This window comes from Gymnogyps californianus, chromosome 3 (assembly GCF_018139145.2).
Source record: "Gymnogyps californianus isolate 813 chromosome 3, ASM1813914v2, whole genome shotgun sequence".
Taxonomy (NCBI): domain Eukaryota; kingdom Metazoa; phylum Chordata; class Aves; order Accipitriformes; family Cathartidae; genus Gymnogyps; species Gymnogyps californianus.
This window is the reverse complement of record NC_059473.1, coordinates 20,726,421-20,742,816: the sequence shown is the minus strand read 5'-3', so window position 1 is coordinate 20,742,816 and position 16,396 is coordinate 20,726,421. Positions and strand designations below refer to the sequence as shown.

Below are 16,396 nucleotides of genomic sequence, written 5' to 3'. Positions count from 1 at the left end.
GGCATCACAATGCCCCAGGATATCATATAATGGATACAGAAGAGCTCAAATATACAGAGACACTGATTCTACTTCCACTCTCTGCAATCAGTATGTTTGTTCTGGGATAAAACAAACATCCATAATCAATAATGAAGGAATGCTGGACTATGCCTCATATACTTGAGCAACTGATCAAGAAATAGTTCATCTCTGTGCAAAGCTTACCCTTGTAAGTCTGCCAAGGTCAGTGTCACTTTAGGTTATCAGCTGCTAGAAGTGCTGGCTAAGTTAAAACTGCCTAGAGCAAGCTTTAAACTTACATACCTGACTGCTTTGACAAAATCTCTGTGTCTTAATTTATCGGAGTTTGCAATCCCCTGATAATGCAAGGTACATTCTTCCCCCATATTGCTTATTCTTTGCCCTCACTTCCCTTTTTGGCTCAGATAAATCTTCCATATGTAGCACAACGAGGCTTGATTACAGAGAACATACTAGTATCACTCCGTTGACATTCACCATCATATGTCCTTCTTAAGAAATAATTCAAATTAGATTTAAATACTGGTAAGTTTTTTTCCAGGAAAAGGTTTCTGTATGTGCAGTTTCCCACTGTGATTAAAAAAAAAAAATCTTTTCTTCAACTTAACGTACAAGCAGTAATCTCCTTATCAAATATGCTGCATCACCATTATGAGCTACAGTCTAAGACCTAAACCCCATATAATCTGAATGAAAGTTTTTGCTTTGGTCATACTCTTAGCAAGTATCCAAAGGCAGTAGCACCTCTCTGGTCTGTCCTGTACCTTCACAGTAGCTCAGGGCCTTTGTTTCACTGAAGGTTTATGGACTTGAAGTTTATTTCAGTGCCTAAGCCAATTCAAAAGCAGTTCTTAACCTCCAAAGTCACTTAACTGCTTTTTTAAGAGGTAAGCATGTTTGGAAGAAATTCCAAATCTGACAGTACCACCACTCACCTTTACTTAGAAATTCAGTGTTAGAAACTGGAACTGCTTGGGTGCCACAGGGGATTTTAATGACCAGTTAATTTCCCAGGTAAACCTGGCAGGAACGCAGAGGCCATGCAACCTGCTAGGCTTTGCAGCACTCTAGAAGACTAGGAGCAAAAGCTTTCAGAAATCAGTGTAATTTTCCAAACTGAATCTGGACCAGTTATCCTACAGGAAAATGTGATTCTTCCTTTATTGTATCGGTACTACCAAACATTTCACCTCTGAAAATTACTCTTTGAACATAAAATAATTAGCATTCTGAAGAGAAATAGAGAAAATGTTTATGCTTTGACTAGCACAAACCCGAGCCAAAGACTTCTGCGTTGCTGTTTCAGTTAAATCAGTCATCTTTTCTACTTTGGCTGTTTCTAGCAATAGTTCAAGTTGCAAAGTCTCTGTCCTTAGAAATACTAAGCAAGGACCCATACCGTACAAGAACAGCAGAGAGCCATTCTCTCAAGGAGCGAGCCTATTATGAAAAGAAACCAAACAGATGCATAACATCTTGCAGAAGTCTGGTTAAAAACAGAAACATGAAGGTTAAACCTCTCAGCTATATCAGATTGTTCAACAAAAGATGCAGCTGGTGTGGAAAGATGAACCTTTGCTCCACTGTCTCCCCTTCAGAGCTAAAAATAATAGTGAGTCATGCCAGTAGCAGTGTTGCTATTTAGCTTTACAAATTCAGGTCATTAGGCTTATATGTACAGAATCACTCCCTTCCTACCACGGATCATGAAATGATAGTAAGGACATGAGCACTCGGGAATTTGGCACCGACCAGCCCTTGGTTTCAAAATTCAGTAGGATAGTTCAGGAATAAACGAAATCAATACAGTCAAGTTCAATAAGAGAGTCAAGACTGAAATTACCATTACAACTAGGAAGAAAAGGGAAGCTATACATAAACCTCTGAATAATACATCCCTCAATCCCTTTTTTCCCCATCTAGTACATCCCTGTCTTTTTTTTTTTTCTGTCTTTTTTTGGTATTTCAGATCAAGGCAAATGGTTATAAAGTGTTTGTGAAGATTTTTTTTAAAAGCTAGCTGATCTAGACAGATAGACCAGATGATCTGTAGAAGGCTGCACAAGAGCCAAATTACAAAAGAAACACATTAAACATTTTTTAAGTGCCTTGTAGCTTCCCAGAGAATCTCCCAGAAAAGGCACCAGTCCACCTGTTTGTTTTATTTTCAGGTAAGTACTTTTGAAATAGGAGGAGATAAGTATGGACTGACAAGGCTGTAAGGGAGCAAGAATGAGTGGTGTTCAGATGCTGAAAGGAGAGGCTGTATATCCAATCAGAAGGACCAGCTTCATCTTGTGTTCTAGAATTACGGGATTTTCTTCATCCCTGCATGTAAACTGAGGTGAGGCATTGTTTTAGAACTGTTTCATAAGGCCAAATCTCTTCATCTCATACAACTTCCACTCACCCCTACCTCCTTCATTCCCAAGGTCAAGTGCAGGAGATAAAACCGAGGATCCAAATTTGCTCTTGTAGGAAATTTGGCAGCGCTGCTAGCAATCAGAGCCCCCATGGCCTGAATGACTGCCTCGGAGCGAGAAAGGAAATTCACAGAAGAAATGGAAAGCTGATGAATAGGAAAATCCCTACATCATCCTGTTTCCAAAGATGTTTGGATCAGGGAAAAACCAGCAAATGGTATTTCCAAGCTAACAAATAACAGTATCATGTTAACATTCACGGTAAGTTGCCAGTCTCATTGGCTCCTGAAATGCTGCTGCAGCTCCCCGAACTGCTTTGGTTTTGTACTTCAGAGGAGATTTTATGATAACAGAATCACTTGACTGCAAAGACAGAAAAAATTGGCATATGGAAAATAGTTTTTTCTAACAATATATGTATAGATACACTATCAAAGGACTTTTTCCTCTCCATCAAAACAACTGAAGAATTAAACTGAGATTAAGTATGGCAAAAAGTGACCATAAACAGCAAATGCTAAGATGACTACACAGTTGCAACGGGGAGCTGTTACATTGTTTCCTTGGAAAAAATAATAATCAGAGTTCAGATCAGATTTGTAACTATTTCCTCTGACAGTTTGCATTTTTAAATCGCAGCTTTAAACAGGCCAGAACGGCAAATGTAATGAATCACTTACCTGCGATACTAATGCACTGCAGCAAAATCTCTTTAGCTGACATAATCCTGAGCTACTTTAAATGAGTGCCCCCTTATTTTTTTTAATATTCTAATAATGCTAGCATTCTAAAAAAATGTTTTAAATACAATTTTTTTCAGTCTGCTTTATCAAGTTAGATCCCCATAAACTTGGCCTTGCCGACATACTAACTTTCTGAACTGCATAGATCTACTTGCTCTAAGTACAAGGTTTCTTAGACAGCCTGTTGGAAGAACCAAGAAAACTCTACCACGTGCAGAACCCAGAGTTAAAAAATGCACCTATTAGTAGCATCCAGGAAACACACCTCCTATCACATCAAGGCTACTGCAAAAAGGCATCTTCCACCCTGGTTTTCACAAAATTCCTCTCCCCACAGTGAATGCAATTTATCTGACGGTTTTCTTTTTGAAATGAGGAATGAAGTCCTTTCTCTGTAATGTTACTGTGTATGAAATAAAAATGAAATAGAATCTAAATACACGCAACACTATTCTACTCTCCATCCCTCACATGAATCCAATATCATTTTGCACCCAAGCATCAGGGGCAACGCTCATCCATTCTGCAGTGTAAAAAGCAACCTTGTGAAAGTTAAGAACAAGCACAAGAACCTTGAAATGACTGTCAAAGAGAGTAGTAGATTTTTTACAATTTCATTGCTGGGTTTTTTTTTAGTTTCTTACTCTTATCCAGCATATATGCATACATCTCTCTCTCTCACCCCCCGACGCCGCCACCCCCCCCATAAGATTAATAAGAGCATGCTTAAGTGCATTAGTGCATGGGTGCATATGAAGACAGTTATGTACCCCTCCTTCACCCCTCCTTTATAACCAGATGCCCCTGCTAGTCCATGTGCCCTTTCCTACAATTTCTTCCACTGCACCTCTTACAGCTGGCGTGCAGTGGTGTGTCCTATCATGACCCAATTTCAAAGAGATCATAGGTATAATGGAGTTGGGCTTCGTCTACGCACATTCCGCAATAATTCGTATATTTTGTTTGGTGAATATTTTCACTGGGATATTCCCTTTGGACTAAAATATCCTAGCCTCTGCAAACCAGCCTAATCTTGACAAAATCAGTCCTAGACAGTACCTTTCTTGTGCTGATCTCTAAGACAGATGCACTGGATAAGGGCAACAGTGACAGATGACGCACAGGCTATCGGCAGTGAATGGCTCTGCGAGATTTGAAGATGGATTCTTCCATCTGGGCAACCATTTCTGATTGTCATTCTTCAAAAAGAGAAGGGGCTAAAGCCTGAAACAACAACCCTGCTCTTTGGGACATGAATCATATAGCAGAGAGAGAGGGAGAGTTTTAAAATGTGGGTACTGCACTGGGAGAGGTATCTGAATGCTGTCAAAAGACCAGACTACAGCAGTATAATTTGCATAGGGGCACACAAGGCATAAAAGAGGCGTGTAATCACAGTAAGGTGTATAAATTAAGGATTTTGTTGCTTCTGATAAATCTACACCATTGATGCTTCTAGCCAGAAGTAGGGCTTATTTGTTTTGTTTCTTGCCTGCTGCTGTGACTGAAGGGCTTGCTGAGGAGCTCAAAGGGAGGTGGGACACCAGATGACTGCAGCTGGGCTAGCTACAGCCATGGGGGGTGAGAGGGCTGTGCTGTCACAACCATGTCATACGCTCCAGCTCATCCCCGTAACTCCAGGTGGTATTAACCTGGAGTTACATTTAATGAAAAGAGAGGTTGTATCCTCCATGCTTCTTCCCTGGCCTCGTAGAAGAACCTCAGGCCTCAGAGAAGGGAGCAAAAAAGGAGTGCAAAAAAGAGAGCATGTGCTTGTATGAGTCAGCGATGGAAAGAACTGCCCAGGACGATTATCTCTGAAGCTAAGGAGGGATAGAGCGGGAGTTAGTGTTGCAGTCACAGCAGTGCGGTGCTCCCCCAGAATGGCTGTGACTGTACTTTTTGGGGGACATGGTCCCCCTTCAGAGGAGAGAAGGATGTCCTGCATTTTACAAGACGAAGACAAATGTCTGTGTATTCTCATTTTTACTATTGCTCATGATAACACCATTTTATCTTAATTCCTTCAAGATTACTGCAAAGCTGGTAACTGCAATCAAGTTATTTCATAAGTCCAATTTACAGGAGACCAAATTATTTATTATTTATTTTCATTTCTAAGTGGATCATTTGTGTTTTCTCTGAGTAATATGATGTGAACAAAATATCCCTAAAAATGTCAACTAAGTGGAGAGATACAGAAAAATGACTGTCTGTCTCATAAGTACCCATGGCTTTCAGAATACAAATCATTATTACACAAACACAGGAATAGCATGGTAGGCTTACACAGAGTATTAGAAATAGATATAGAAGACATACTCTATGCCATGAAGTTCTTACAGCTAAAAGATTTACCCAAGCAAGTAGTCCTGTTGACTTCAATCCCCATGCCATCGCAGTCCTCCTTTTGCTAATTCAGCTCTTAACATTGCTCTAAATCTCTCAAACTTCCATTTTAGCCTAAAAAAGCAACTCCTTCCCACACACTCTCTAATATCCCCCACCTCTTCCTGTGCCACTCCAGATTCCTGAATGACACAATCTTTCTGGATACCCACCATCAGCACCCATTTTACTGGGAATGGGAAGTGAGGCACTGGAGGTGACAGCTGTAAGTAGCTGCTTCTAAAAATTCCAGTTAAAATTTTTTATTTGCAAACACACATGGAAGTCTTAAGCTACTGACTGGCTTTTGTGTGGATCTAATCTATTACCATGGGGCTATTCAGTATATACAACTTCACTCAGTCTACAGAAGTAAAACACAAATTCACTTGGGTGCAATTTAGTGTGGCAATAACCATACTGTTTATATCACGATGAAGCACAAAGAGTTGGTCTAATATCCCCAAGGAGAACAGACTGTGTAAATAAGCATCTTTTATAGGAGGGCTCTGAGATTTACTCTTGATTCTTTCCAATTGTGACTTTGGAAAATCCTTGCAAGCCCTTCCAAACTAGCAAGGCAAAGCTGACCTTTTTGATAGCTGCTGGTAAGATATCTGATCTCGTGTTAAATACAAACTTAGCTGTGACCTTAACTAAACTAGAAAAATGTAATTTCCACCATGAAGAATCACAACGGCTCCTTCTATGTTGGTAGCAACATATGAACATATGGCAGTTACAGCTAAACTTTAGCTCCCAGGCTGTTAACTAACATCTAACTTTTCAGAGACACTTTGCTGGGCTGGAGCAGTCACGATTCTTCCCACTCTGACCCAGGGAAGTGGTAGCAGCAGTCAGGATGGCCAAAGACACAGCACTGGTGGATTTGCACCAACAGGCAGCACAGTGGAGGAACACTTGGGATTCCCACACTAGAGACGTAAATCCTCAGAGAGTCCTATGTTACAGCAAAGAAGATTCAAATTAGACTTCAGAAAAACCTTTTCAATGGTTAAGAGAGTGAAGCACTGGGATAGATACTCAGGGAGATTGTAGAGTTTCCAACATAAAGTCTTGAATTATAACTTCCCTGAGGTATGTATGCGGGTTCTGCTCTGGGCAGCAGGATGAACTACAGGTGCTTCTGAGGTCTTTTCCAGTCCTATTTCTGTGACTTTGCTTTCAAGTCTACTGTCTCACCTTCAGAAAGATTGAAATGAATTTTTTGTTCCATAGTTTTTTTAGTATACACATTCACTGGTGCTAATGACAGAAGTGAGAACAGGACACCATGTTTACAGGCTTCCACTTCTGAGCATCTTCTGCTCCCTCCCAGCACATATGGGAGCTTTTCTCTTGAATCTGTATGGTGCTCTTCAGTCTCCTAAGAGATCAACAACTACGTGTGCTGCTGCCTTTCTGCAGTACCAAAAGAGAAGATCTGAAGGCTATGCATTTTCAAAGACAACCTCTTCTTTTTAGCGTGTTCTCTAGGTCTCTGGAATGGGAGTCCAGTGATACAACGCTTCCTCTGATTCATGTGCGTGCTGTATCCTGCTTTTTCTTTAGCAGTGCACAAGAGAGTTTATTTTTAGGACACTATCATCTCACGATATCCTTGATAACCCAACTTCTACATAATCTAACCCTTAGTAACCTAACCTATTTTCTTCTTCAATCTATTGTAAGCCCTGTCTCTTCTTTTCAGTTTCCAAGCAAACTTTTTTTTTTTTGCAGATTTTGTAAATTTTTACAAAGTGCAGAATTTGGCTTTACACAGAAACTCTGCTGCACCCTTAGCCCTGGTATGCTTCCCTGCTCTGCATTTTGCCCAGCTTCACCACCTGCAGCAAGCAAATGAAACAGCGAGGGACCATGCACTATACCTATTTCATCCTCCTATGTCCTTTACATTACACCTTATGTTTTTATGAGCAAACAGTTGTAAGCTGAACCCATTTTTTACAGGAGCGCAGTATACATCCACCGATTTCTAAACTGCAATGGGCAGTATAAGGCAATGGCACTCATGCCACAGTCTGCATGGAGCTACCTGGTCATGCAGTGCTCTTCTCCTCTCTAACTGCTCAAGTATGTTAGAATTATTTAAAAATCACATGCAATGCTTTTCTAATGTCGCCCTTTCATGTAAACTATGATCACCAATCACATGATCGAGCAAGGCAGAAATATCATTCCTATTCATATGTGCTTTGCATTATGAGAAACTGCATGATACCGTTTTTCAGTGCTCAACTCTAACTTATAACATTTTCTTATTTTTTATTATTCAGAAGAAGATGTTTTCAGTGTCTGGAAAAATGCCATGTGCTATCTCAGACATAAAGGAGTAAGGCAAATAAACCACACTGGAAAAACTCCCTCTGTGATTTGCTTAAGTAGCAATTTATGTGAATAGGAAATTTGCTGCTCATTTCAGTTAGAAGAGAGTCACAGCCAAAAAATCCTATTATAAAGGCTGTATCATACTAATGTGGATTAGGAATTTCCCTAAATTCTATTTACAGAAGAAAGTGCTGGACAAAGATCCAGAGGATCTCTTCCCAGTCTATGGCAAGATCTGTTTCTTACATGAAACGCGTCTTTAAGTCATTTAATCTTTCTGTAGTCATTTCCCCATCTATGAAGGGACTTAATAAAACTTATTTTCCTTTACAAAAAGTGCTTTGAACTCTATGGATGAGAAGGGCTATATTTTAAAAAGTCACATTTTTATCACCTAACACAAGCAAGAATGTTTGTCAAATTATGGGTTTTTTTTCTTTTAATATGATATGCTTAGCTAAAGTAAGTAGTGGCACTGGCAGAAAAGCCCCATATATTACTTTCTAAAGTTGGTCATATACTGACAAAAACAAGGCTTGTTTAATACAGAAATGTTTCTGATAAATTCTGGAACTTCCCTACAGAGCAAAAGCTTTGTATAATCCCTTACTAATGAGCAGAAGAGCAACCCAGGATGGACACTACCCAGTTTAAAAGTTGATACGATTCAGGGGTCACCATCAGGAGCGTGAAAACACGTCCGACACATTTTCCCCACAGGAGCTCAGTGAGCACAGATGGCACCAACAACCTCTTCCACTGTTTTCAGTACGTGGAGAAAGAAACACCTCGATTCAGATAAATCCCATCAGCAGCCCAGCTGTTCAGGAAAAGCCATTGGGAGCCCCCTCTGAAAAAGAGGCAGCCAAACTCGGTGTCGACAGAAGCAATGGGGTAAGACAGTCAGAAGGCAAGCGTGGACATTAAAAACTGCTGCTAGAAACCACTCCACTGTGAAATCTAGTAGATGTACAGCCTGTAATTGGTTTCATAATGCTATGCTTGTGCCACGTCGAAGAAAGCACCTGAGGAGATGTAAAACCAAGTGAGGAGATGTTGGTTTCACAGTTAAATTGCTGAATTTGGTAAGATACATGTACCTTCAGTCCCCTTAATATGTTAGCAAAGCAAATTTTTACACTTACTGAATCAAATTGTACACACTACACCACTTTATCCCTTGAGCTCATTTTCTGACTAAGTTATGTTCACCACTAAGTGCAGCCCAGTTTTTCATTCACATTTGCACTGGCATATAGCAAATACGAATTCGGGCCACACTTTCTTGTCCTTTTCATGCCTAAAACCTCACTAAAATGCACAGCACGAGTGCAAGGTTTTCTACTTTTAATAATGTGTATTTTGTTGTAAAAAAAAATGAATCACAAACAGAGGTAGACAATATTTGGAAAAAACTGGAGTACATGATCAACGCTGTAGAAAAAACCCATAAGAAGCTGTAAAAGTCAAAAAAGATAATATCTTCCTAATTCTGGTAAGAATATTTAATTATTAATCCACACAACAAGAACAACAAAAATCATGAATGTTAAAGAACCTTCAACTTTGGTAAACTTTAGTTTATACTTTGTTAATATCCCTATTTCTCACTTCTGTAACATTTTCTTTGGGAGGTTCTCAAACTACCTCATAACATGCCCGTGAAATACATCACTTATCTGCTTTACAGATGAGAAAATCAAGCATAGCATAATTAGTTCATTCTTCTGAACTTGTAATCATCCCTAATACAGAGATCAAAGATACTCTACTGTAATTCTGGGAGTAAGGGAGCAAAACAGAGAAGCCAAGTTAACCTCAGTCTCCAAATCCCATGGTAAATCAGGGATAAACCTCCTTCTTGCAGGGTGCTAAGAAACCAATTTAAGATTAATCTATCAAATATGCCCACCTCTCGCAAGGCTGTAGGCAGAAGGATGTGCCACTAAGACAAATGATGAGCTGCCATCCTGTGATGTCACTGGCCTTGCCACTTGCAATCAGAACGGCTACAAAATGGTACTTAACTGCTAACTTAAGTCTGCAGAGAGGGAAACGGAGGTTGTACGAGGCAGATCCAGGATTGAGAATAAGATCATGTCACGGTGGGAAAAATCTGTTCCTGCCAAAATACTGAGCTTCTCCAGTAAGCTGGAGGTTAAAAACAATCCTGCAAAATAACTGATGATTTCATCAAATGTACAGAGAACTCAAGGCTGAAATGTCTGTTTTGCTTGACAAGCGAAGCAGACACACTGAGAGGGAGTGAGTAAAATACATTAACTACAGACTTAGTGAGAGGGTATCAGAAAACATTCTGATTTTTCAGAAAACCTTCTTTGTAAAATCAGAAATGTATGCAAGGCAGTTAGGGGGAATCTTCGGCTGGCTTCTCTGGCCAAAAACAACTGCAGGTTGACAAAAAGTAAGCCCTATGGTGGGCCTGCATCATCAGCACACACAAAAATTTTTATTACCCCAAGGAAACAAGTCCACCGTTCTCAGAAACCTGAGGGATGTGGTTTTGGTATTAACTACATCCAAATGCAGTCGTTAGATACTATAACCAAGGCATAACCAAGACTTCAATCAAATGCAATGAAATCACAGAGCAGTAAAAATTCAGCTTTGGTCTAGGAAAAAACCCACCACTATTCTGCATGGTATCACTAATATTCAATATAAAGTTTGAATGTTTCACAACATGTCAGATTTCTTTACTGTCACACCTGATGTATAGCACCTTCCATCTTAAAAGCACCCACCGATGTGAAGGGATGTTGCCTGCAGGACATGCGACCAGGGAAACGCAGCAAATTGATTGCAATGCCAAAAAAAGCAGCAACACGGGATGGGAACAACCGGCCCAGGTAGCAGCCCAGCAGGAACAAGCCTGGGAGCTACAGGGAATCAGAAGCTGAATATAAACCAGCATCATCATATAATGACGGCAAAGGTACCCAGGATGTCTGAACAGGAGCAGAGCCTCTAAGGCATGGGCAGCTATCCCTCAGCTCTGTTCAGCACTGGGAAGGCTGCTGAGCAGTGTATTCCACAGGGACATGGCTCCATGGGAGCAAGCTCATGGTCTGAATGACCAGCAGTCTAGAAAGTATGATGTAGACTTAGGAAAAGTTTGGAGAAACTGGAGCCATCCAGTCTTTGGAGGAACTGGAGTCTGCAGTTCTGTAGCAGAAGACCAAAGAGATGGAACAGAACACAAAAGACAGCCAGAAAGCTGAGGAGCAGCAGCTCTGCTGAATGTCTGCCCTGAACAAGATGGGAAATAGCAGGCTTAAACAGCAGGAAGGATGCTTCAGGTTAGACATTAGGAAAAACTTTCTAGCGTAAAGGCTGATGAAGCACTGGCAGAGGGTGCTTAAAGGAGAAGTGGAGATTTTTTAGGAAGAAGATTAAACAAACGTCTTGCAAGAAGAACACGAGTACACCTGACCCTGCTTGAGGCCAGGAGGCAAGATGAGGTGACAGCTCACGGCCCCATCCAAGCCTACGGAGATGCGTGTCGCAGTCCTGAGCCTCTCCATGGGGCCGTGCAGAAGACACTGCAGAAGAACAGAGCTCACTCAACTGACCTAGGACAATAAAGCAGACATGCGCCCAGGAGACGTCCGGGTACAATGACAAAATTCTAAGGCCACATAACAAACCTCAAAACCAGAAGCTTACTGAACTTTTTTTCTCCCTCTTCTTTTAGATCCTCCCCCCCCCCCATTTTAATATAATTCCAGGAATTTGAAATATATGTAAAAATATATTCTTACAGCTATTCTCTCCATATTACAGGTTTAACAGTAAACTCTGTACAATGCCTTAAAACTCTGAAATAACGTCATCAGCTCCATCCACTTGCGCATTTCATTTTTCCTCTTACTAGCCTTCCCACCTTGCTCCTACTTTCTTATTTTCTTTCTTTTTTTTTTTCCTACACTACGGAATTATAGCAAAAAGCAAGATAAACAAAGATGATTAGCTGAAAGCCACAAGCTGAAGTATGAGAGATTTGGTATCAGCAGAGTTAAATACATCAGGGAGGAATGAGGTATATTGATAGCTGAAAGGTTTGTTCATTTGAGTTCACTTCTACAGCAAATTTTCTGCTAGATCCACTTTTGAGAAAGTCAGAATGTAATAAACAGAGTTATTCTCTGTAGGGTTATTGACAAGAAAAAAAAGAGTTATAAGTAGTATTGATTTGGGGTGAAATGGTAGAACGTGACAATCAATAGAGCTTAGTCAGATATAAAATAGAAGGAGTCACACAAGTCATGACAGGATTATTACAGGAGCCAAACCCTGGTATCAGCTAAGGAAGGGAGGAAGCTATAAATGGGATCCAAAATGTAAGCCGTGGATTGCTTTGTAGAAAAAATAACCCTAAACTATTCATTTTCATTTTTTAATATGTGAGATAGTTTTTATTTCAGCGTATTGTCACTGCTGTTTTTCTAAAGCTTTTGAAACAAATTCTTTCCACCTCCATAGTATTTTCATTAAATGTCATCAAAGCTCTTTTCAAATCTCTGAGAGAAGTATGATTATCCTTATTTAACAGATAATGAGAAGATAGAAAGAGATTGGGGCTACATTTTCCAAAGCAGTCAGTAATGCCGGGTGCCTTCTGTCTGGATACGCACATCCATAAAACGAGAGTCCTCCAGAAACGAAATATTCAAAGGTCCCGGGAAACCACAACTTTGGTCCATGTCAACGGCTGCTTACAAGTTCTTAAGCTCTGGGTCACAGGCTGGGGAGCCAAAAGCTGAGCCTTCACAGCAAGCTGTGTAAGCACAGTAAGCTCACTCACAGATATAACAGAGCCTAAAATAGGAGGGATCCTAATTTACAGTCCTCTGTTCTAATTACAAAGCTCATTATTTTTACCACTCGAATGACTCAGGGTGAAAAAACCCCAACAACCATATATTCTACCACATGAAAGATCTGTACATTTACCGGTATTTATACAGTGCCTAACTTCCAAGCACAACCACACTGGAAAACAATAGCAATAATAACTTAAGAACAGCAATGAATATTTTTCACTGGTTATTTTACCCATGCACAATCATTCAGTGTGTTGTCTTTTCCTAGGCTCTGGACCAAAAAAAAAAAAAAAATTCTTGAAAGATCCTAAAATGCCTTACAAATGGAATTTGATATAGAATTAGTTACACTACCAAGGTGAAAGGCAGCGGTGTTAATAACGATCAACATCACACAAGAATTTATTGCAGGCTGTGATGAAAGCTACTACATTCAAGGGAGACATAAACCATATTTTGAAGAACCTCTTGCACTAATCAGCTAAATAAATGCCGACAAACTGCGGGATATACACAGCCTCGGGGAGGAGGGGGCCTTGGAACAGTCTCATTTTTATGAATGGAGCCATAAGAAGGAGGCTAGAGAAGGACAGGAGCTCACACAACTCCAGTTGCGAGGAAGGCACAGGACAGGCAGAATGGCATCACCACGCTGAAACACAAGCTGGCCAGGAAACCAAGGGTAACGCAGTTGCAGAAAAAAAAGCCATTGATTTCTAAAGAGGGATTCGTAGAGACTGCAACAGTTTAAAAGCTTGTTTAGCTGGAATCACATTTGCAGTCACGGGATTTCTATTGGAAAATGGCATTATCGTCTCCACATAGAAAATTAGGACTGAATCACATCAGAAGGAGGATGGACAAGATGACCTTTTGAGGTCCTGTTCAGCCGTATTTCTGTAAGTCTATGTTCAGTGACAGAAAACACATCTGGATCGGAGCTGCTTGGGCTTAGGCATTCAAGTTAGAAAATTTTGGCATAAGTGTTTGGCATGAGAAGAAGCCCAGGCAATTTTTATATTGGACTCTGTCTGCCATTAGTGATGCAATTCAATCATAAAATGGCTTATTCCCCCAACACAAATATATAATACCATGCTGGAGTAGAAATGTGAAGCTGCTCTCATTATCACAGCTAAGTTCATTTTACAGCAAAGCAGTTTACTTTCAGACTTTTCCAGCAATCCAAGTCTAATTACGGAATCAATTTAAAGCAATTTTGTAATTAAATGTACCTGCTGAAAATATCTCACAGGCTCAATAATTTAAAATGATAGTGTAAAAATGTAATTAAAATAAAAAGGCCAAATAAGGCTGGGTCGCTTCTCCACGAGGAGAGTGCTGAAGGACGTTGCATTTTCAGACCCAAATCGGCTGCTTCCTCCCCAAATTTCTGCTTTCCCCAGCTGCATGGGGATTTAGCACTAAGAGTCATCTGAGAGATGCGTGAGTGGACCGCGGTGGGGGAAGGCTTTTTTCTTTTTTCTTTTTTCCCCCCCCTTAATTAAAAAAAATTACGCTGTTTCAAAATCATGCTGTACTTACATAGAGCTACCGCTCCCTAGCAGGGGCCGGGGTGAGGCTCCCTCCTCCCGGGGGTCCCCACGCGGGGTGCCCGGAGGCTGCAGGGGTGGACGGGGGGGTGGGGTGGGGGGGGCGCAGGACGAAGCGGCGCTTCGCTCCCCTCGGAGGGCGCAGGGGGAGGAAGTTTCCCCGCTCCCCGCTCCCCCCTCCCCGGGGCCGGGGCTGCGGGGGCGGCAGGGGAGGGGGGTGGCTCGGGCGGAGGAGGGGGCCGGGGCCGGGGCCCCTCACTCACCGCCCGCCGCCAGCCCCGGGCCGAGGCTCAGCGCCAGCTGCAGCCACAGCGCCGCGGCCAGCGCCCGCCGCCGGGAGGGCACCGCCGCCGCTCGCCTGCTTCCCATGACACATCTTCTGCCCGCCAAAGGCATCCGGTTCGCCGCCGCCTGCAACGAGAGAGCCGCTCCGCCTCGCCGGTGCCCGGGGCTCAGCGCCGGCTCCGCGGGTCGCCCCCGCCGCCCCCGCAACCCGCGGCGCGGCTGCCCCGCACCGCCCCCCCACCCCCTCCCCGCCCGCCCCGTGGGGCACGCAGCCGCCCGCCCCGCCGCCCTCCCGGCCCCGCAGCTCCCCCGGCCGTGCGGCCCCGCGCTGCCCCGCCGCACCCTCCGCCCCGCCGCCGCTACCTGCGGGGGTCCCCCCGCCAGCGCCGGCGGGCACCTCCGCGGCTGCTGCCGCCGCCGCCTCCGCCGCTGCGGCTCGGCAGCCTGCCGGGGCCGGGCGGGCGCGCACACACACGCACACACGCACACACACACACACACACACACCCCGGCACACGCAGACACCGGCACACGCAGGCACGGCTGGCCCTACCTGGGAGGGGGGCAGCGGGGAGCCGCAGCGCGCACCTGCCCGGCCCGCCCGTCCGCGGCCGCGGAGCGGAGCCGAGCGCCGCCGCGGGGAGCCCTGCCTTGCGGGACCGCCGGCGCCCAGCGGCAGCGCGGGCAGCCCCGCCGCGGCGCACACGCATGGCAGCCGCGGGCAGGGCTGCGGCGCCCCTCCGCGCTCGGCGTGGCGCGGCACGGCACGGCACGGCACGGCGCGGCGCGGGTGTCCCGCCGGCTGGCAGCCGGGGCGGGGAGGGGGTTGCCGTCGGGGAGCCCGGGCGGGCGGCGGGGTTCTCACTGCCCCGCTCCGGGGGTGCCCAAACACTTCCAAGGGCAGAGAAACGCGAAGTTAAGGCTTGCGCTCCTGGTGGTTTCTGGTCGTTTTCACTTCAAAAGGGGGTTCGTGGTGGGCAGCTCTGAGGGAGCATCTTTAGGATGCCCTGTGCTTCATCAGGTAGGCATAACGTTAGATGTGAGATACAGTTTATCAATGCTGATGCCAGTGCCGCATCATTCACAGTTTGTGGGAGTGAGAAGGTGTATTACAGAGCTCTCTCACCCATCAGCTGCCGTGGGGGAAAGGCAGTACGCCCGGGCCTGCCGGCTGAAGCAATTTGCCTGCTAGGAAGCAGCACCCAGCTGCATTTAGTCAATCTGTGAAATTCACTGCCGTGAATCACTGAATCGGAGACACTGTCTCGCAGCTTAAACAGCTGTGGGTATAGCTCCGTGTTTCCTCGTGCCATTCACAGTGCACTGAGTTAGGGGTATTGCCCCTTTACCCTCAGCTGGGCATTGCAGGCCTTCCCTTCCTCAGGGGTAGTGGAGGGTGTCCTCTAGCTGAGGAGGTTGCAGAGATGGTGTTTGTGAAGCAGATTAAGGTGTGCGGCACGCTCCTGGGGCGCAGTGAGGGGAAGAAAACCGGGGACGAGAGAAGACACGTTTGTGACAAAACATACTCAATGCAAACCTGTACCCAAAGATACATGGGCTCCTACTAACAGCATGTGGAAATAGCACATCCTGATGCTTGGAAGTTAGTAGTCAATATTGGTAAAGGTATATGTACAGCTGGAGTTGCTTTCAAGCATCTCAGCTACCTGATGCTGTCTCCTCCGAGTTAAAACTTAAGGCTATTCAAGAGGGATTTTAGCTCAAATCAGTGCATCATGCATCAGTTCAAAGAGCGGTGTAAGAAGTGTGGTTCTTTCTCTCTTTAC

The 16,396-nt window shown here is 43.8% G+C and overlaps 1 protein-coding gene across 1 annotated transcript in view; it reads right to left on the bottom strand.

Moving 5' to 3' along the window:
• SUSD4 (sushi domain containing 4) overlaps window positions 1-14,720 on the bottom strand; it is a 73,157-nt gene extending 58,437 nt beyond the window's left edge. The window contains exon 1 of the mRNA XM_050893110.1: window positions 14,588-14,720. Within this exon, the coding sequence (XP_050749067.1) occupies window positions 14,588-14,720 (133 nt within the window). The remainder of the gene's footprint in view (window positions 1-14,587) is intronic.
• Window positions 14,721-16,396: the final 1,676 nt, after the last annotated feature.